Source organism: Harmonia axyridis, chromosome 4 (assembly GCF_914767665.1).
Source record: "Harmonia axyridis chromosome 4, icHarAxyr1.1, whole genome shotgun sequence".
Lineage (NCBI taxonomy): Eukaryota > Metazoa > Arthropoda > Insecta > Coleoptera > Coccinellidae > Harmonia > Harmonia axyridis.
This window is the reverse complement of record NC_059504.1, coordinates 26,558,359-26,579,796: the sequence shown is the minus strand read 5'-3', so window position 1 is coordinate 26,579,796 and position 21,438 is coordinate 26,558,359. Positions and strand designations below refer to the sequence as shown.

The 21,438-nt window shown below is 34.8% G+C and overlaps 1 protein-coding gene and 1 long non-coding RNA gene across 2 annotated transcripts; one reads left to right on the top strand and one right to left on the bottom strand.

Moving 5' to 3' along the window:
• Window positions 1-2,394: 2,394 nt before the first annotated feature.
• LOC123678013 (cell division control protein 6 homolog) lies at window positions 2,395-21,087 on the bottom strand. Its single transcript, XM_045614777.1, has 3 exons — window positions 20,191-21,087; window positions 19,875-20,041; window positions 2,395-3,321 (listed from the first exon to the last, which is right to left on the bottom strand). The coding sequence occupies exons 1-3, from the start codon at window positions 20,872-20,874 to the stop codon at window positions 2,469-2,471; spliced, it is 1,704 nt and encodes a 567-aa protein (XP_045470733.1). The 5' UTR covers window positions 20,875-21,087; the 3' UTR covers window positions 2,395-2,468.
• On the top strand, window positions 13,397-14,258 carry LOC123678014. Its single transcript, XR_006747179.1, has 3 exons — window positions 13,397-13,763; window positions 13,862-13,941; window positions 14,033-14,258. It is a non-coding gene; the product is annotated as an uncharacterized LOC123678014 (long non-coding RNA).
• Window positions 21,088-21,438: the final 351 nt, after the last annotated feature.

Genomic DNA, 21,438 nt, shown 5'->3' with positions numbered 1-21,438 from the left:
CAGCTATGCGAGTTCATAAGTGCATTGAGGTTAATGTACAGCATTTCGAACAATTGCTGTAATGTTTTGTGTTAATTTTTTGTATTCCAAAGCCACCTTAGTACCTTCTCAGTATTAAAGTAGAACAAAATATAAGGTGTGTGAATAAGTCTTTCCCGTTTTTTTTCAAATTTTGAGCCTTTATTGTGAAAAAATGGTTACAAATGAATTATTGAAAGTATTGGCCATCGCTAGCTACAACTTTTCCCCATCTTTCTGGCAACATACGAATCCCGTTGCGAAAAAATTCGACCGGTTTGGCCTCTATCCAGTCATCCACCCATTTTTTGGCTTCCTCGTAGGAATGGAAGTGCTGGTCAGCCAGGCCATGCGTCATCGATCTGAAGAGATGGTAATCAGACGGAGCAATGTCTGGACTATACGGCGGGTGGGGTAGGACTTCTCATTTGAGCGTTTCTAAGTATGTTTTCACCGGCTGTGCAACATGTGGGCGAGCATTGTCATGTTGCAAAATAACTTTGTCGTGCCTGTCGGAGTATTGTGGCCGTTTTTCTCGCAGTGCGCGGCTCAAACGCATCAATTGTCGTCGATAGACCTCGCCTGTGATCCTTTCATTCGGTTTCAGAAGCTCATAGTAAACCACACCTAGCTGGTCCCACCATATACAGAGCATGAGCTTGGCGCCATGAATATTTGGCTTGGCCGTCGATGATGATGCATGGCCGGGTAGTCCCCATGATTTTCTTCGCTTCTGATTATCGTAACGGATCCACTTTTCATCGCCAGTCACGATACGATGCAGAAAACCCTTTCTTTTATGTCGCTGAAGCAGCTGTTCGCAAGTGAAAAAACGCCGTTCGACGTCTCTCAGCTTCAGTTCGTACGGCACCCAATTTCCTTGCTTTTGGATAATTCCCATGGCTTTCAAACGCTTGGAAATGGTTGTTCGGTCAACTCCCAATGCTTCAGCAAGTTCTTCTTGCGTTTGACACGAATCTTCATCAAGCAAAGTCGCCAATTCTTGATATTCAAAGATTTGCGGCCGCCCGGAACGCTCCTTGTCTTCCACGTCGAAATCGCCACTTTTGAAGCGTCGAAACCATCCGCGAACACTTGAATCATCGACACAACCTTCTCCATAAGCTTCCTGAAGCAACCGATGCGCCTCGGCAGCAGATTTCTTCAAATTGAACCAATAAAGTGAAACTTCCCGCAAATGACGTCGACTCGGCTCAAATTTCGACATTTTCACGATTTCAAAAATTTATGATGCGAAAAAATTTCAACTAATGTGTTAGTGTGGAATTGTTGACAGATGAATAAGCTTTGATTATGACATATGTAACCATTAAATACTCGCACAGTATTGGTGGCGCCATCTCTTACAAAAAACGGGAAAGACTTATTCACACACCTTATAATTGTATTTTCTTATTTTCTCTTAGCTGTATCTTTGATTGTATTGATCGCATATTTTATTACCAGGTATGGATATATTCCTCATTAATAGTACTAATAAATGGTACCACAGTGGCAATATCATTCTATTTGAAAAAATTGAGTTTTACCTCAAAAACGATTACGATGACCTTTATTTTCTCATAAAAAACGCAATTTAGTATTTTTGATGGGATTTCGATTTTTTTAGTATTAGACGGGTCAATTGGAATAAATCGGAACCATCATAGGACACTTAAATGGAAAACTAAAAATTAAATTATAAAAAATTTCGACTAATGAAATGTCACTTATGTGGTATCATTGGATTCAGAAAATTATGCGGATTTCAGAAATGTAATAATACTTCTTCAAAAACGATAATGGCCAGAACGTTGCAGTCAATGGTGATCGGTATAGAGCCATGATTACTAACTATACAGGGTGTTCCATTTGAAAAGCGAAAGTTGCTATCACTTTTGGCGAAACCGGAAGTGAAAAAAAAATCATTTATAGATCAAAGAGTGCCACTTATTATGGGATATCCCAAATTTCAATCTATTACCTTAAAAACTAATGGAGATACGGGGGGTGTATAATCTCCACTTATTGATAAAGTTTTTGTAAAAACTAAAAATAGTCAATACTGGCTGAAGGACTTTGGTCGATGGTCATTTGTGAATAAAGCACACAAGTTGTTAAATTATCCATTTGAGTGTCGAGGTTGAAGTAACCACTACCTTATCTATGGGATTTTTTTGTGTTAAACACAATTTTGATAACATCTCAGAAACTAATTGAAAAACTTTAAAAACTGATGGTAACTCCAGATTTCGTAGACACAGATGTAGTAAAAAGCCATCAACGTTAAGGTTTGTTACTTCAACCCCATGTGAATACTGAGTCCCCTGTGAACTTGAAATATTTCATAGGGATATTTTACTAGAAAAAATGGTCTAATTTAGAAGAGTTTATTACAACAAATAGTCTTTATATAAAACGGATCAATATCTACAAATTAAAATAAATCTTTAAAATCTGTTCAGAAAAGTATCATCTTGTAAAATACTGGATATTAAAACTTTATCTTTCAGAGCATCTAGTACCTCTGCTTGGTCCCACTCTAAAGTAACTTTATGTAATCTCGGTTCCTTCTTAGCAATTACTCTTATTATACCTTTAGTTTCAATTAAAGAGCATAAACTAACAAATTCTCCTTGATCCACTGAGAATAGGTTACGTCTAGTACAAATTTTTTTATATAAATCGTGAAGTTTTCCAATAGTAACATCTTTACTTTTCCATTTCTGCAATATCAACAATAAAGAACAGATAACAATTTTTTGTTGCAAAGGAAAATCACTTTCACAGTCATCTGATAAATTTTGAGCAGTTCCATATACTTTATTTAAAACACCAACAACTTCTTTCAAATCTACTTTTCTTATATCAGTTTTAACTTCTTCAGCATTTATGTTTTCAATGGATTGCAAAATATCAGCTTTTCCGTCTTTTTCAATGATATCTACAACCCGCCTTGAAATATCTAAAGCCCTTCGTATATCCCCAGATACAGCAGCAACTTTACCTGCAAGCATTTGTAAAGCAGCTGGAGAAAATACTTTGAGGGCATCTGCGGCTTTTAATCTAGAAGTAATGATTTCCAAAATTTGTTCTTTGGAATAAGAAGCAAAGTGAAGCAGTTTAGGTTTCAGTTCACAGCGGGCTTGTAATCGAGGTAATATCCGGTCTGTTAAATCCAACGCGTTGGCAATGCCAATAAGAACAACATTATCTTCAAACCTTGCTGGCCATTCGAATATTGTGTATAAGACAGACTGATTCTTACTTTCTAATTGATCCATTTCATCGAGGACCAATAAGCTGCAATAAAAATTGTAAGTTAAACATGTGAAAAATATAAAAGGTAAAGCACATTGTGGGCAATCAAACCTTAGACTTACTGTATTACTGAGCAAAAATTTAAGTATAAAAAAATACCAAATATACCAATTATGTACAAATGAAGACAGTTATTATTAATATCATTTGAAAAATCTCCAGGTAAAACCTATGTATGAGGAAACATTAAAAATAATTCAATTGATAAATCACCAATCAGTTTTCACGAGTGCGTTTCAAACATTCAGTATGGTCGAACGAAAACTTAACACCTCAATTTTCTGGCTTTAAAAAGAAAATGTGAAAAATCACTCGACCCGTCAATTTCTGATTCGAGAAGGAACAACTTTTCCGCTCTTCGCATCCCCATAACTGCAGCCCTCTAACCGGGTAGAGTACAATCCCTTCATTTTGAATAGGGATGAGGGATGTAGCGTGTCACTTTAAAGATCTTATCGAGTACTATCTGACCCTGAAATTTCGCTTCAAAATTTCCATCGATAATGAAATGATAGATAAAATAGTGGAAGAGTATTCACAACAAATACCTTTGAAATGTGTCGAATACGAATAATATTCACGAAATAAATTCCACATTGTCTCTTTTGCTATTTTCGCCGTTATTTCATCATCGATGGATATTATGAACGTGCTATTTCATCAGGATTGAAGGATCATTTTAACTTTGGTAGCTAAACTGGCGAAAAAACTTGTTGATAAATTTGAATAGTGTATCTAAGTGAATGGAACGGCAATATCATAAGGAAGAAATAAAATTTGAAGCATCCATTTAGTATATGAAGAATTTTAACATTGCAGTTGTAGTGTAACTTTCAAAATTGGAACCAATTTATCAGCCACTGTGTAAAATACTTTCAAAAGTCACTATATTAAAACTGTTCATGACATGTATGATTGATTAAACTGGTATGAATAATTCAGATATTATTCGTTCACTGAGTTCACTCCAGTTTTCCATCTTTTATAGAAATGCTATTAATATTTTGCTATTAAATCACGTATTAACCCTCGCTACACACACATCAGAAAGAGTACCTTAGAACACACACTGGGGTCTACTGGACCACATAATAATGAATGCGTTAATGTTGATATTATTGCATAGAATTATTTGATTATATATTTTTGCAATTAAAGCACAATATGTATGTTCAATATTACATATATTCCCAAAAACAGAACAGTATATCACATCAAATAATATATAATAATAAAAATATAACTTAATCCCGAGGGGGTAATCACTCCGTGAAAAAGATACATCGATTTCGGAAATCATGAAGAGTTCGGGGGATTTCGGAGGATTTCGAGGGATTTCGGAGGGATTTCGAGGGATTTCGGAGGGATTTCGGATGATTTCGGGGATTTCGGAGAATTTCGGGGATTTCGGAGGATTTCAGGCGATTTTGGATGATTTCTTCATTAAAAATACGTGAATAATCGTTTAACGTCTGTGTTTTGATGAATGAACTTAATTTCACGGTATTCATACAATTTTTCAATTCAGAAAAATTACATCCTCGAGCGGGACTCGAACCCAGAACTTCCCAACTCAAACTCGAACTAGTTATTCGGAGGTTGTGGGTTCGAGTCCCGCTGGAGGAGGTACTTTTTTCTAAATTGAAAAATTGTCTCAATGCCGTAAAATTAATTTTATTTATAAAAAAATATTGCATCTTTGGAAATGTTGAACAGATAATACAAAATTTTAGATTTTCAACTCCTAACAAAAACAATATTATAGCAAATACTCTATTTGTCAAATTGGTAATTTTGATAATTCGTAAATTTCATAGCAATATTTGAATCACCACCGAGATCCCAACCAATAACTGATAACTATTTCAAATTTCAGTTCTCAGTATGTTTTCAGCATAGAAAATGACCACAAAATATTTTCGAGGAACTCATAATTCGTCTTTGAGCATATTTTTGTCCTGTTTTTATTGTTGTGAATGAATTATTTCATATATTAGCATATTCTTACCATCTTAAAGACGTTCACTGTGTTTTGAGAAGATTTTATATTCATTCACGATTTTCACGAGATACCTCTATTCTGAATAAATCAAATTTTTCGAACTTTTTCCAATTTCAAAAGTTCATAAAAAAAGAATGTTAGATGTGACAACTTCGGGTGATACCGCATATTGAAGCAAAAATTTATGCTCTTTTTGAAAATCTAAACAATTCATTTCGATTCATTTCGAATTCGAAATACAAAGTAATATTTTTAACCTGAACAGTTTGAATGGGATATTGAAGTAATTAATATCTCTGACTCAATCTCGGTATGTGTCAATAACATCCCAAATTTCTATAAATTCCACCGACAAGTTTGGTTCTTATTTTGATTTCATTATTTCCATGAATATGAAAATCCCCACGTAGCTTTCCAAGGAAAGACAGAAATTGATTTTTTTCCGTCTATCCGTACTCACCTAGCCCTACTCTACCTCTTATATTTATTCAATTCTTTTTTTTTTTTAATAAGAGTATGTGCAATTACTTCCGGGACACCCTGTATATTCAGCTCGACCCCGATCTCCTTTGTATCGTCAAATTCAATGACCGCTTAGTTTCGAAATCCGAAACAATTTCTTCATCAGCATCTCTATTAGAGCTCATATTGAAATCATAAATTCCAAATTTGCCTTTTTCCTCGTCTACACACTCTTCTAAATACTTTCTTGATTAACTCAAGAAACGAAAATCGTGCTAAAACTGTTACCTAACCTCTGAATATGTAACATAACAAACATCAGTGCCTTAGCCACTGTGCACACTCTATTGATTGCGAGAAATGCGATTTCGTTGAATGATTGCGGGATTTCGAAGCGATTTCGGGATTTCGAAGCGATTTCGTTGAATGATTGCGGGATTTCGAAGCGATTTCGGTAGCGATTTCGGGATTTCGGTGGTGATTTCGGGATTTCGGTGGTGATTTCGGGATTTCGGAGATGATTTCGCGATTTCGGTGGCGGTTTCGGGATTTCGGATGATGATTTCGGGATTTCGGGCTTCAGAATTACATCGATTTCGGAAGTGATTACCCCCTCGCTTAATCCTAAAAAATAACTCTAACATATATCAATACGTGAAAATGTGAATATTATTTTTTTGATCTTGATTATTCAACACACTTTACACAATTCTTTGATCTGTGCTCATCACAGATTGGAACGTGATAACTTGAGCAAGCCAGCTTTGTTTTCTCATCTTAATTTGAATAAGAGTCCATTGTGCCAGACACTGTCGAATCCTTTTTGGATGTCAATAAATAGGCTGCCGGCTTTTTTCCATTTTTCTCATTACATGGATTTTATAACTCATGTTTTGATGAACCAATAGAATCCGTAAATTTCCCATAGTTACGATGTATTGACAAGGTGATATACCCTTGACGACGTGGTATAATCGCTCAGGAGTTTTGCCTCCTACCATATTGGGATCATTCTTGGACGTTCGCCAAAAAAAAAATAAAAATGAAAAAAAATCTCCCGTTTTATCTGAAAGTTTTACATGTATAAGTAGACACACTAGGTTTTCTATGCATCTCAGTCAAAGTTAAGGTTTATGTTTTGAATGTTGTGCCTTATATTTCTTGTACATAATATGATATCAGGTGTAGAATCTGGGTTGTTTTCCATTATGAATGTCGGTGGGGTGTCAATCTTGAAGTCAGAGTTCTTCAGGAAGTTGCAAAGTTGGGTTTTTCTTCAGGTGTTCATGTTGAAATCTCTCAAAATTATGCTATATTTGTACTGAGATGCTTTTACAAACAAATTCTCTTTGATTAGTCTGCTAGAGTGATGCGTATATACCAAGAATATATGAAGCTTATCATTTTTGAAGAGGATGGTGAAGTGCAGGACGTCATTCTATGGGTTGTTAAAATGGGGTGGGTTGGTGGGGTTAAAATGGGTGATGTTGACAGGAATACTATGATATCCAGCCGAGGCTTTACCTTTCAGGTTCCTCACAGCTGACATCACCTCATCAACCGTCACCTCAAATATATAAAAAGACTTAGGGTTTACATTAGGTAGGGACTTGTTCTTTGCCCCTTGTTCAGAGTTATTTGGGTCCATGTTATGCGCTTTCTCAATGAAGTACTTGTTAAATTGTTTCACAACATTTTCTAGGCTACCTTGAGGAAATCTGTTGCTGCTGCTCGCTTTTCGTTTTTTCTTATGATGTTTATGATATTCCATGTAGTTTTGGTTTTATTTGTAGAATTCTTAATTTTTCCCTCGATAAGGGATTGTTTCAGTTTTCCAAGAGCTTCATCATTATTATCTTTTTGTCCTTTTTTGCTGGGCCAGGAAACAAGGGTTGCCTTTACACAATAAAAAGAGCAAATCCAATTTCTCCTTAAGAGAAATTATTTTTGGATCCTGATAAAATTTGGCCCTATTCCTTGTTTCCCTGGTCTCCACAAGAGGAAATGCTTTATCGAATAATCGACCATATTGCTGGTGGAAACTGTTCTCAGGCTCCTGGCCGCCTTTCAAAGTAATCTCCCAATCAACCTCGGCCAGGGAATTCAGGAAATTATTGATCGAATCTTCAGTGTACCTACATCCTGATGGATGGTGTCCGCACAGCAGAAACGCAACCAGGAATATGAGTTTTCTGTGCTGATAAATGACTATTAATTACGCTGGATGTGGCATCATGGATATTTGTGATATTAACTATACAAGTGGCAGAATGCGCTGTTACACGTGTTGGTACATTAGCTTTGCTCCAAAACTTTCCATTATGAACTTGAATAACATGGCAGTTCGGTCTTCATTTGAGATCATATTTATGTTAAAATCCCCTGCTATGACAAAATCCAAAGAGGGGCTACTCAGTATCTCTTGTATCTCAGTATCTCTATATGAATGCCTCAATATCAATTTCAATTTTGGATGGTAGTCTGTAGATACTGATTACTACTAGTTTACCACTAGCGGATTTTAGTTCGCATACTGAGCACTCAAAAATATTAGTTATACTTAGTTTCTGTATATCCAGCCTCTCTTTACATTCCAGTGATTTACGAGAGAAAATTGCAATGACTCCATGCTTGGATGTGGTTCTACAGAAATTTGATAGAAGTTGTTAAGGTGGATATTAGCCATTTCATCCTCGCTCTTCCAATGCTCCGTCAGTGCAGCAAAATCAGCATCTTCATCAGTAAGGAACTTCTCAAGGATATTTATTGATGACGTGATTGATTGTATGTTCTGGTGAATGATGTTAATGCGATTGATGTTATTGTCTTTTCCTGATTGTCATTTTGAAAAGGTTCTCAATGACAGGATGTCTGTTGTATAGAAAATTATCTTTCTGATTGTCATTTTGTCTGTTGAAGTTGTAGCGTTTAATTCCAACTCCATTAGGCTAGAAATCATTCTTGTACATTGCATCTTTGAATTTAAATGGTGCACTAACCACGAATCGTTTAAGTCCATCTGTGTGGCCTGGTATTTCCTTGACATCTATAGTAGAGTTTTCACATTCTGGTTTCCCCACTATGAAATCATGAATTATGTTAGATGTAACATGTTTCTGAACTCTATAAATGTACAGCCAGATTTTTTTCTCCACTCCAATGAAAGCTTTTTTTGGGTCTTCATTATTTATTATTGCAGTTCGAAGTCTAATAGACTTACGTTTATTGATTTGGTTCGAACTGGATTTGAGTTTGATTGACTTTTTTTCCGAGAGCCAGACCGAGCTTCACTATGATTCAGATGTTATCTATGATTTAAATTGTCATTAGTAGAAGTAGTTCCACGATTCCTTCGTAGTCTTTGTTTACTTTCATCAGAGCTACTTTCATTCTCATGTTTAGTTAGGTTTTGTTTCTGCAGATTGATGTTTTCGACACCTGGACTGTCCACAGTCACTGTCTCTGATGACGGAGATATTTCTATATTCAGATTTGGTTGTTTACAATTCGTATTGCCATTCAGGTTAGGATTCTTTATCACTTGTTTGTTGGTGTTTTTTTCACGATCTTTTTTTGGTCTTTTCTTTCTAGGTCTTGGATTCTAAGATTCAATAATTTATTATTCGCCATAAGAATTTGATTCTTCTCTTGAACTGCCCTCAGTAGTTCCTTCAGGTATTTATTTTCCATACTGACTTGATTATGTATTTGGGTTTTTTCCTTCATGCTTGAAATAGAAGTAATGTAAACATCATCCATTTCTCTTATGGTATTATCACAGCAAATTGTTCTGGACCTTAGATGATTTGATTAGAAAAATTTCTCTCGTAACATGAGCAGTGGTAAATCACACTTAACACATATTATATTGCTGGAAGTCTTATTTTTACAACACTTAAACTGACTTTCAACCGCACCGAGTAATGAACCGTCATCATCGGCCGCCATCGCGAATTCTTCTTTTTTTTTAATAAAATAAATTTATTTAAATCATGAATAAAAAGATGTTACTAAAATAATAACTTTTCATTTATTTATTCACAAAGGAAATTTATTCAATAAGAAAGAGTAAAATTAATTCACATGACACGGAGTGAATAAACACCAAAATCCTCAGTAAGTATTGAAGCAGATCAGCTTACTATAAGAATGAAGAATTTGTTTTTTAATTGATTTGAGGTTAGAACCATTCAGAAGGGCACTACAAGGACACCGAAAACCATCAGAACCACAGAGCGGCCTAAACCACAAAAAAGTTGCGCAATCTAGGGACGAGTGGGCCGGTGCAAAAAAATCCAATACATCCCCAATGGTTCCCGAGACATCTCGAAAAAACCAAAAATCGAGAGTTCTCCCCATCTCTGTGCAACCAACCTGCTTCTGGAGACAACTTCACGAAATATATTTGATAATGGCTACACACCGAATTTTGTGAAGTCCTCTCCAGAAGCAGACCAGCTACAAAGAGATATGTTTTGTGTTTTGTTTTGTACAAAGATATGTTTTAATTTAATAAGTGTAGTAAAAAGGAATTCATTATATATCTAATAGATGGCTTTAGTTATCTTCATTTCGCGTTCTACAAGTCCGATCGGGTTTTACTATATGGCGTTAGAAAGATGAGATTTCGCACTACAAAAACCTTCTGACAGTTTTGTGATGAGTTGACTCAGTTGAGTTTGATCGCGCCACAAAGATAGACACTAGCAAAAAGAAAATACGCTTTATTTTATAGTTTTTCTTAGATAAAGACAAAAATGCCAGCCAGGCGGCTGAAAATGTAAATAGTGTTTTTGGACCTGATACTGTAATAGTCAATCACGTACAATTTTGGTTTCGTCGATTCCGTTCCGGTAATTTCGATGTCAAAGATGCTCCTCGCACTTGAAGGCCAATCATGGACGCCGCCAGGAGCGTCATTAACTAAAACAGTGCGGCGAAATTTTATTTCGCCGGGTCGCTAAATGTCTGGCGGCGGCACTGAGGCCAATTGCCGAAAATATCGATGAAAGCATGGACATTGTCGAGTCCTGTTTCGATTGCTCAAGACCTTAAGGTTGTAGACTACTTTGCGCTGAAACTGCAATTCCGCTAGATGGAGCTACCCGAAAATTTTTGGTAGATTTGTACCTGGCACACCCATTCAAGTTGAAGAACCGCCTGTTTGGTATTTATTGCCCCTAATAAAATCTCAACTCTCGATGAAGCCCAGCAAAGAGTAAATTTGTGTTTCTGTAAACTTTAGAAATTCAGTTCAGTTAAGATACAGTGGCGTATCCTAGGGGGGGGGGGATAAGGGGGATATATACCCCCCAGAAGGAATATCCATTATATGTAACAACCTTATATATCACAATCTTATTATGAGTAAGCAAAATTCTTTGGAAAACTTCTTCAAAAGAAGGAAAATTTGTTATATTTGTTTAGTTATATATTACTAAATAAGATAATTACTGTAAATATTGTGAATACAGAAATGACAATGAACCACTGTCATGGACCTAGTGTCACGTGATTTTTCAGAAGCTCGTAGAGGAGAAAGCATTACAGAAAGAAGAATATATGATTTCTCTTGATTCGAACAGAGATGCTACTGAGGGCAATCTGTCAAGAACCTAAAAGCAATAAAATAGGTGATTTATTACACTGAGATGGTCAAATGTCAAAATCATCTGATTGAAAGATATAAAGACATGATATTTTTTTATACGTTTTATGAACTGAATAGAATGAAATTTCCATACTTTTTTATATTTATCATTTCGATTTGCCTAATTCAATGATGGAATAAAATATGGCATATATTTGGATGAACTTCTACCATGTGAATCAGGAAAATTGAGAAATTTTAGACCATACTTCTTTCTGACATTGTGGGGACAGAACAGGATTTAATGTAACAATGAGTTGGACTCGTTAATATCTCAAGGAAATATAATATACATATAAATAATTGCTTATAGGAATCAGCAATACTCTTATTGGCTATAGGTGAAGATAAGTAATATTCGATTCAATCATCTTTTGAATTGGTAATATTTCTTTTACTTCAGGTAGAAAAATTCTCAATATTTTTCACAATTCTTTGCTTTAAATTCAAATTTGGAATAACGATTTAACGTTCAACTCTTCGAGTTGAAAGAGATGTATATTGTTCTCTTTCTCTAGGGCAATAAATCAAGAGAGTTGAGTTAACGAAAAAGATTATTTAAAAAAAATATTGCAATTTCTTAAACTTTTATGACATGAAATTTTCAAGGAGGTATGTATACAAGAATGGCTTCACGAAGCGAAAAATTTTTACTATAAATTTTTTCAAGTTAATATTAATGAAGGAAGTACGAGAAAATTTTCTTAATCAAGAATTGCCTATTTTCAGGGTTAAATTTAAATGGTAAATATTGTAGATAGAGTTTCGGGAATAGGGAGTTTTTCAAAAGAAATTTTTTTTTTTGAGAATTTTTTGTCAGATTTCTGAAATATTAATAATTTTCCATATTTCGGCAAAAATCCAGATACCTTTTTTTCATCTTGATTTCTTTATGACTTTTGAAATTTTCTTTATGATACTAAGCGCTCAAAATGTACTTCTCCAGACATCATTACGAATAAAATCAGCTAGCATATATATTTTAGGAACAGTATCGTTTCTAATTCTAACAATGATTTCATAACAAGTTTTCTACCTTTCCCTATTCTTCAGTGCAATATTGTCATAAACTAGTAATGTACACAATTTTAGCCAATCAGAGAAACCCTACCCTCGTAAATCATAAAAGTGTCATTCATCTCGAGCCATAAAATACCGTCCAAGATTCTATTGGCGTTCATGTTGCAAAAAGGCGTAAACCTTTGGGAGGCGTTCCAAAAAGCATAATTCCATATGAAAAACATCTACAATTAGAGCAAATCAAGCAATTTTAAAGAAATTTTTGCACCAATTCAAAACACATAATATCACTGAACATTTGTGGATGAGTTACTTGAAATGAGAAGTCTCTCTGAAGCTGAATAGTCATTTAAAGAAAGTGTTCAATTTCAAAGTTCGATTTGCGGAATACTATCGATTTTTTTTTGGAAATCGAGACGGGATCTTCAAGTTCACTATATCACGTCATTGTTCACTCAAAAAATGAAATGAATCCGACCTGTACTTTGGAATTGGAATGCACTGAAATTAGCACTGAAATAGCAGTGGTATGAACAAGGTATTGAACACCCTTAAGAGTGCACAATAAACCGTTTGGAACACTAATACCAAAGATTAGGGAGAGAAAGATAGGAAACGAAGCGACCCAGACGACGCCAGCGACATCGTGTGTGTTAGTTGTGAACAAAATTGGTTAAAATATTATTACGGAGGCTATTTATAATTTATATAAGATTAGATTGATCTAATCTAACCTAATCTTTTCTTTTGAGTTAAATCAAAGATTAGGGTTAAATCTTTGTATGTAAACGTGCTGTGCAAAGATTAGTGTTGTGGTTATTAAGCACACGTGTTATTGAACCTGTTTATCAAAGATTAATATTAATTTGCTGTTTTTGTCAAGATGAGTCGTGGTTCATATTGTTTGGTATTAACCTGCCCAAACAATAAAAATAAAAACCCAAAGCTCGCGTTTTTTACATTACCGAAAGACATGAAAATGTAAGTTTAAGTAGTCAATTCAATATAACAAAATCATCTAATTTCTATTATTATTCAGTGCCAAAAGTTGGATCGAATTCTCTGGACGCAAAGATCTTGACCTGGGTGCTTCGAAAGACTATAGAATGTGTAGTGAGCATTTTACAGAAAACCAGTTCAAATGTATATATCCACGGACATTGTTTTGGCATGGAAGTATTCCTCATGTAAATGGACCTAAATCAGATGTTCTTCCTGAATCAGAGTCTAAGATGATCATCCATGAAGAAACTGTTCAAACGGATCAAAACGTACCTCTATCTAATATTGGTGAGCTTTTCCTGTTATTAATTGAATCACAAATGTATAGATTAAATATCACACAAAGGAATTGAAAACTGAGTGACATTGTATTTCTTTTTTTCTAGAAAGATTCTGCGTTTGCTGTGAACAAATATTATCATTTGATAATTTTTGAAAAGGGGACACATGAATGCAAATCATATTTGTAAGTCTAGTTACTTGAAGTTGTTGAATGAAATTATCAATTCAAATTAGTGATAAATGCAATAAGATAAAATTGTTTTTCTTTTTTCTAGATGTTACAATGGAATAAGAAGGTTTTATAGAAGCAAGTAGCAGTTCGGCCACCCCCAAACGTAGTGGTAGTAAGCTGAGCCCCTTAACCAACCAGAGAATTGAAAGAATGAAGGCTAAAATCAATTCTTTCCTCAAGATGTTTATGACTACACGTTGTCTTTGGGGTGTTCGGTTCGAAAATCAAAATAAAATAAAAAAAGTGAATACAAAAAATCAAAAACTCAGAAATCTATGCAATAAATAATGATTCACATTTAAGATTATTTATATATTACTTATTTTTATGTATATATTCTTCTGTACATTTTATTATGTTTATTCAATTGAATTAAAAATTCCACTAATTTGACAAAGCATTTTTATTTAAATAATCTCTCAATATGTTAATTTTATAATATATATATAACATAATGTGTCGATGAATCTCAGTACTAGCAGAGGAAATGTAACGGGGCATCATACATTTCAACGTATGATACAAGAGAACAGATAAAAACCTCAGCAAAAACTCTGTCTCCCCGTATAAAAAAATATATTATAATATGGGATCAAAAATAGAAGCTACTAGTGAATGTGGAATACTGTGAAGATTTGAAATTCGCGCCAGATATAGATTTCTTTTTCGTTAGATGATTTCAGCGCCACCTGTCCCTTCAGTTGTGAACTGCGAGCCTAAAAGTGGGTCGCCATTTAGCACTAGGGTTAGTACGGCGTTTCCTATCTTTCTCTCCTTAATCTTTGACTAATACTACATAATACCTGCTTTCCAGTCAGGGACGTGTCACCCCGGGGCTCGGCGCACTAGAGCTTCGAGCCCTTGCTTGAGTGGAACGCGCCAAAACGAAACTGTCAAATTCAACGTAAACAAACCAGCGTTCTACAGCTGTCTCGTACTTTATGCGAAGTAACGGCCTTCTTTCTCTCTCACACCTATCAGGGCTCGAAGCCCCGCAAATGCGGAGGTGCTTCAGGGGAAAGGGGAAGGTAACGCGAGGGCTCAACGCCCTGTTTACTGGAACAGGAACACTACAAGTGCGCTTCGGTACGCTTCGGAGCTGTACCGAGGAGCTGCTGACGTTGGCTGGAAAGCACCTATTGGCATAAGGCTGATCTCAAGAAGATCCTAGATGTATGGATACCACATAACGCAATAAACAGCATGGACCGAATTTCCTCTGCGAATCACTGCAGAATCGCAACAAAATCGCCCCATTTTTGAAACGCTTGGTAACTGGTAATGAAAAGTGGATTTAGGTATGACGTCGAGCAAAAACGGTCGTGGTCGGAACGCGTTGAGCCTTCGGAAAAGGACAGGAAGGTTTTGCTGTGCGTTGAGATTGGCAAGGAATTATCTACGAAGAGCTGTTTTCCTAAGGCACAAGTGTCAACTTGAAACTGTAGCTATCGAGCGAAACAGCGCATATTTGACCCAAATTGGATCATTCTAACTATGGTAATTGAAGCCTTGTTCTTCACACAAAAATAATGGTTATCTTTTTACTACACTTTATACTTTCTTGCGCCTGAGTTTTCTTATGAAATAAATTTACATATATTTATGAAATATGTGAATTTTTTTCAACTAGTTTTTGTCCCACAAAAATTTTGAAAACTGAATATAATATGATTTACTGAAATCCATCTTTCTATAAAAAAAAAACACTTGACCCAGTAGGTACCAACGAAAATTTCCGCTATTTTGCTAACCTATATAATTGCTAACCTATATAAGCCGTGACTTTCCATGCCCCCCCCCCCTCAAACATCGTCTGGATCCGCCCCTGGTCTGGTGGATGAGTTGGATTTGTACTGTAGTTTCTACATTTGTCATAAATTCTTTCATTTCTTTCATAAGATGCGATATCGCCTGTAATAATTCTAACAAAAAGTGATGCTCTGTTTGTTTTCTTGCAGATAATCCGTTTGCAGTATCCATGTTTCATTTGGGTTTTTGTTCAGTCATAGTGGTTTCTTGCTCTTCTATTTCTATCTCCACGTAAGAGATGACAGCAAGGTAAAATTCAATTGATTTTTTAGTTGGGTCGAATGTTTCTTTCTATTGTCTCATAAAAATTCAATATCATTTTTTCTTTTTTAAGGTATTCAAGAGCTTTATTTGAGTTGTCTGATTCAAATATGATCCTTTTCTTGTTTGCAATATTATATCTGTATTAGTTGGAAATATTTCAATCCATGAATTGTACTCTTTGTGTAGTGGGTAGTGTATTCATGAGAAACAGATTCTTAAATGTTTTGTGCATTGTATTTTGATTTCCAGGTGCGTCTTTATCTATTGCTTCTTTATCAGTGTTTATGTTTTGTGGATTGGAGTTTTGTTGATTAGTTTTTTCTGCGTATTTGGTACTTTTAATATGTAAGGATTTAGTGTCGTTGGTTGATTATTCAATTCTGGGGATGCTTTTTCGTCTTTCTTTTTAGAAGGTAGTTTGGGTTCTATGCCATGTCTTCTTCCGTTTTTCCGTGTTACTGTTTAGAATTGAGTATTTGTGTTGTTTCATCGCCCGTTTGCGACATCTCCGAAGCATAGAATGCCGTCGGCGTTGAATGTTGGGTGATCAGAAATAAAGTTTTCAATTTTAAATTAACATTTCACTTGTGAATAAATTCGATCTGTATTCAGCCAATGCACGTATGTGACTCGAAGTACAGTATTTTTCCCCACAAAGTGTTTTTATAGCATCTTCAAAAGGTTTCAGAATGACACATAACTCCTTCATTGTGTTCCACTCCGACGCTGTAATAAGAGAAGTTCTTCATTGATAACCGCCAATGTACTTTTTATAGCCTATTTTAGTTTTTACTAGAAATTTTTACTTATCAATGTATCATGTAAAAAGTGTAATTCCAGCGAGTAGGGACTGACAGAATTAATTTCAATGGATTGTTTCCAACGTTCTCTTGGTATTTAAGAAGTTTATCCGACGAAATATTACCCCTTTTTGAAATGTTTGACTTGAACTTTTTCAATGATTTAAAGAATTTCTCTATTTTTAAGTTCATCTTTCACTAATAAATGTAAAGTATGGGCTAGACACCCTATATCTTTTATGGCTCTTTGTATATTTGCAGCATTATCTGACAGTTTATATTATTTTATTCTTGATGCCCCAATTCTTGGTCACTCTGCTTAGCTCTGCTGATAAATTTTCTGAAGTATGACGCAACCAGACGCACAAGAAAAATAAAAGCAAAGAATAAAATTGACTTTAAATGGAAATCGTCATCGACAAAATATACCATGACTCGAACATAGCTCACTGTATCAAGAAAAGTCCAAGCATTTGTTGTTATACAGAATGTCTTCCCTCCATTTAAAAGATTTTTTCTCTCATCAAACATTCATCATATAAAACAGGGAGTAAGGTTTTTGATATCTCAAATCTTGATGATAATTTGTAATAACGATTGAGAGCCGATACTAATTTTTTAAATCCCCTGTCTTCTGGTTGAAGATCTCTAATAAATGAAAAAGTAATTTCCTGTGAATTTTTTTTTTCTAGCTGCGGGTAATCTTTGTAAATAAATAACTTTCAACTCTTCTTCTTGGCGTGCCCTATCCGTTCCGGAAGTTGGCAATCAACATGGCAAGCTTTATCTTGTTCGCTGCGTTCCTAAAAAGTTGTATGGCTGTCTGGCCAAACCCCTTCCTGAGATTGTGCAACCATGAATGTCTTCTTCTACCCGGTCCCCTTCTGCCTTCCACTTTTCTCTGTATTATCAACTGCAATACTTGATATTTGCCGTTCCTCATGACGTGTCCGAAGTATTGAAGCTTTCTTTGTTTGATGGTAAACACAACTTCCTTGTTCTTTTTCATTTTTCTCAATACTTCTTCATTAGTGATGTGATCTATCCATCATATTCGAAGAATTCTGCGATAAGTCCACATTTCGAATGCTTCCAGTCTTTTAAGCAGTGCGTCAGTGAGGGTCCAAGCTTCAACTCCGTAGAACAGTACTGAGAAAACGTAACACTGCAATAGACGGACCTTCAAGGAAATGCTAAGTTCCCTGTCAATAAACAAGCTTCTCAGATTCAGGAATGCTGACCGTGCTTTTTCTATACGGCCGTGGATTTCAGTGATTTTCAACTCTTGATTGTTGAAATTTATTGAAATTCAACCAGTAATTACTTCTAAACGTTCCAGGCTCTTAGGAATTTTGAGCTTGGGATAATGATGATTGCAATGGAATGGCTTGTTCACTCCCGTTACTATTCATTCCTGAACATTAATTATTCTGCTCAACTTTCAAAAAATCAATTGAATCAAATGACGAAAAATAAAAATATTTAAACTTTATCTACCTTTTTAGGTCCTGCCCTTATTGTGGATAAAGTTGGGATTGCAACTGTAGGATGTCTAACTTGATTATGTTTGCTCAAATTCGATGTACTAGTCCTGAAGTAGAATTTAATTTTGTATAAATTACAGGTCACATAATTTCCATCGACCTGTGTGAAGAGTGTCCAAAGTTGTGTGCCTAATCATACTTCCAAAAACATACAATATTAATGAAGAACTGAGTATTTGGTCACTAGTCTGTTATACTATCAATCACAATATCATGATTCACTATTCAGTAAGAGAAATATCTAATACCAAACGCGTATTAGAGCTTGATCATTATTGACTATGGGGCGAAGTCCAGAATCCCACATGATATTCTTACGGTTAATATCTAGGGTTATATATTGATGGAAGATTGAATTGGAAAAAACACATAGAATACATGATACCTAAGGTAACTCCTGCGGTGGGCTCACTGAGAAGATGCTCATTTGTGTTCAGTACACAATATATAAAAATGACCTACCACAGCTTGATCTCCAGACTGAGATACCTCTTTAATTATTGGGGAAATGCATCAAATACATTATTTACAAGGCTACAAGTGTTCCAAAATAGAACTATAAAAATATTATTCAACTATAACATGTTAACACCTACATCAATATACGGACACTAAACTTTGGACATTCATAACCTAAAGAATTGGCACAAGTTAAACTGATACATGGCATGATAAACAATTATATTAGTCAAAATTATAGATTTACACTACTACAGGATGTACATATACTCATAACACTCGAGATAGAGGTACCATCAGAAACAAACTCAGGTTCACAAGGAAAGCCCAGGACTCCCCAATTTACAGAGCAATAGAAGCATTCAACCAAACACCGGCAGGAATAAATGATATACGAAGTAGAAAAAACTTTAATATTAAGCTTAAATTGTTCCTTAAAAGTTGATTTTGTTTAGTTTAACTTTGTTGTTGTTTTGAATATTTGATAGTATTTTATGTTTATTTTTTGTATATTGGTAAATAGGCCTAGCTACCAGTACTTGTAATGTATTAGAAGTCAAGAATAAGTGAATGAGTAAATAAATAAATAAAATAAATATAGGAAAATCTCCCTTATTAGATCGTACGTCTCACGTTTACTAATCACGATTTTTTGCAACTGTGAAATACAGGGCCAGCTGGGCTAGGCGAGTAAGATATGATATCACACCTGTAAACTGTGATCACAATTATGTTGTACATCATAAGCGAGGAACTGTGATTTGGAGATATCAGTGATTGAATCACAGTTAGTGAAATATCACTCATCACTAGCAACAACCCTCATACCTATTCAAAATCAAGGAGTTGTGCTCACCCCAATCAGGGGGTGGAAGTAACAGGAATGAAAAAAGTGCAAAATTTGTTTCCCTTCGAATCAGAAATTGAGGGGTCCGAGCAATTTTCTATATTTTCATTTTGAGGTAGGAAATTCGAGGTGTTAAGTTTTCATTGGATAGTATATACTTACTTCATTTTCTTGGATTTAGAGAAATGCTTTTCTATGAGACTCAAATATTCCTTTTCATTTCTGGCTGTACCTTTAACACCTAATTCTTTGATAATTCTAGAATATATTGTTCCAGCCGATTTTATTGAGGTACAATTAAGATAAACTTTCTTGAATCCCTGATCACTCTAAAAACAAGTAAAAAAGTTAGTTTTCTAATAAACTGAATATTTAGAGTGTTGTTATTATTTCAAATGAAATCTAATAATATTTATTCTTTCAAATTCAATCATCACAAATTAATGCAGATATATATATATACTAACTGTTCACTTACATATGCTTTCTCCAAAATTAAAGTTAAAGAAGCTGTTTTTCCAGTGCCTGGTGGTCCACTGATATATAAACTTCCAGATCTTTTTTCTTCAAGGTGTTCTTTGATGAAAAATTCTAGTTCTTTCAATTCCTTTTGCCTACCTGGTAAAGAGTCTGGAGTTGTACTATGTAATGCTCTTTTAGCATCTTGATAAATATTTCCAGTGGGCCACAATGATTTCCTACTAGAAGAATTCTTTGCATCATCCAATTCGTTAGATGGACTGGTCAACGCTAATTTCGACAATAAGGAAGATGGAGTTTTCGGACTGAATACTTTATTCTCTTCATTACCATTACTCAGTTTCCTTTGTTTAGGGGGAGTTGTTGTAATGTTATTTACATGATCTTCATCGACTACCTTTCTTTTTCCTGGGGAATTATAATAGGTAGTTTTAATAGTGGTACCAGACTCCTCAGTTGAATTACTATCTTCACTACTTGATCCATAACAGCTATCAATTGACTTAATGGGAGTTTTGACATGAATTTGATCCTCTACACTAGCATTTTGCTCTTCAACTGGTTCAGTAATTACGTCCTTTGTTTTTTTAATTCTTGAATTTTTCTTAATACTTTGGGAATTAGAGGGCACTTTTTCAGGGATAAGGGATTTAGCTGAAAGCCTAATGGACCTTCTAGACATTTTAGAAGAGTATTACACTACAGGAACGCACTATTGCACCTTTTAAAGGTTCGTTTTGTTAAAATGAATAGAATTTCTAGTCTTATCTTATTATTATTAATAGAAATAAATAACATCATTAACAACTAATCACAAAATAGAATAAGACAGGTCATGACAAAGAAAAAGTCTGCTAAGTCCCGTCCGTCGTCCATAGACCTAATGCTACCAGAACGATTCGAACGACTCATAACCATGAAAATGATTTAAAAATTAAATATTTGTAGAATATCACACAAACACAAAGCAGTGTTGTGATTGTAACCAGGACCAGGTGGCATAGCGCTTATGTTGTTTTGCAATATAAACAAGAAACAAACATAAATAAAAGTTACAAGATTTATACCCATTCTTTTGGTTACTAAAAAGTGGCAGCACTGTTTGCTATCACAAATATATTTGGCGTTTTTTATCCTTCTATAAAATATTGCTCTGATGTATCGATTTATTGATATATCAAATTAATTATGTGAAAAACAATAATCAAATGCCATAATAAGAAACTTTCTTGAATTTTTTTTTTAA

What these genes read in the sequence shown, in the direction of transcription:
- LOC123678013 (XM_045614777.1), bottom strand. Translation starts at nt 20,874, where the DNA reads ATGTCTAGAAGGTCCATTAGGCTTTCAGCTAAATCCCTTATCCCTGAA. An exon ending in TAATTTTGGAGAAAGCATAT is followed by an intron (nt 20,042 to 20,190) that starts GTAAGTGAACAG and finishes ACTTGTTTTTAG; the next exon opens with AGTGATCAGGGATTCAAGAA. An exon ending in TCTAAATCCAAGAAAATGAA is followed by an intron (nt 3,322 to 19,874) that starts GTAAGTATATAC and finishes TTTTTATTGCAG; the next exon opens with CTTATTGGTCCTCGATGAAA.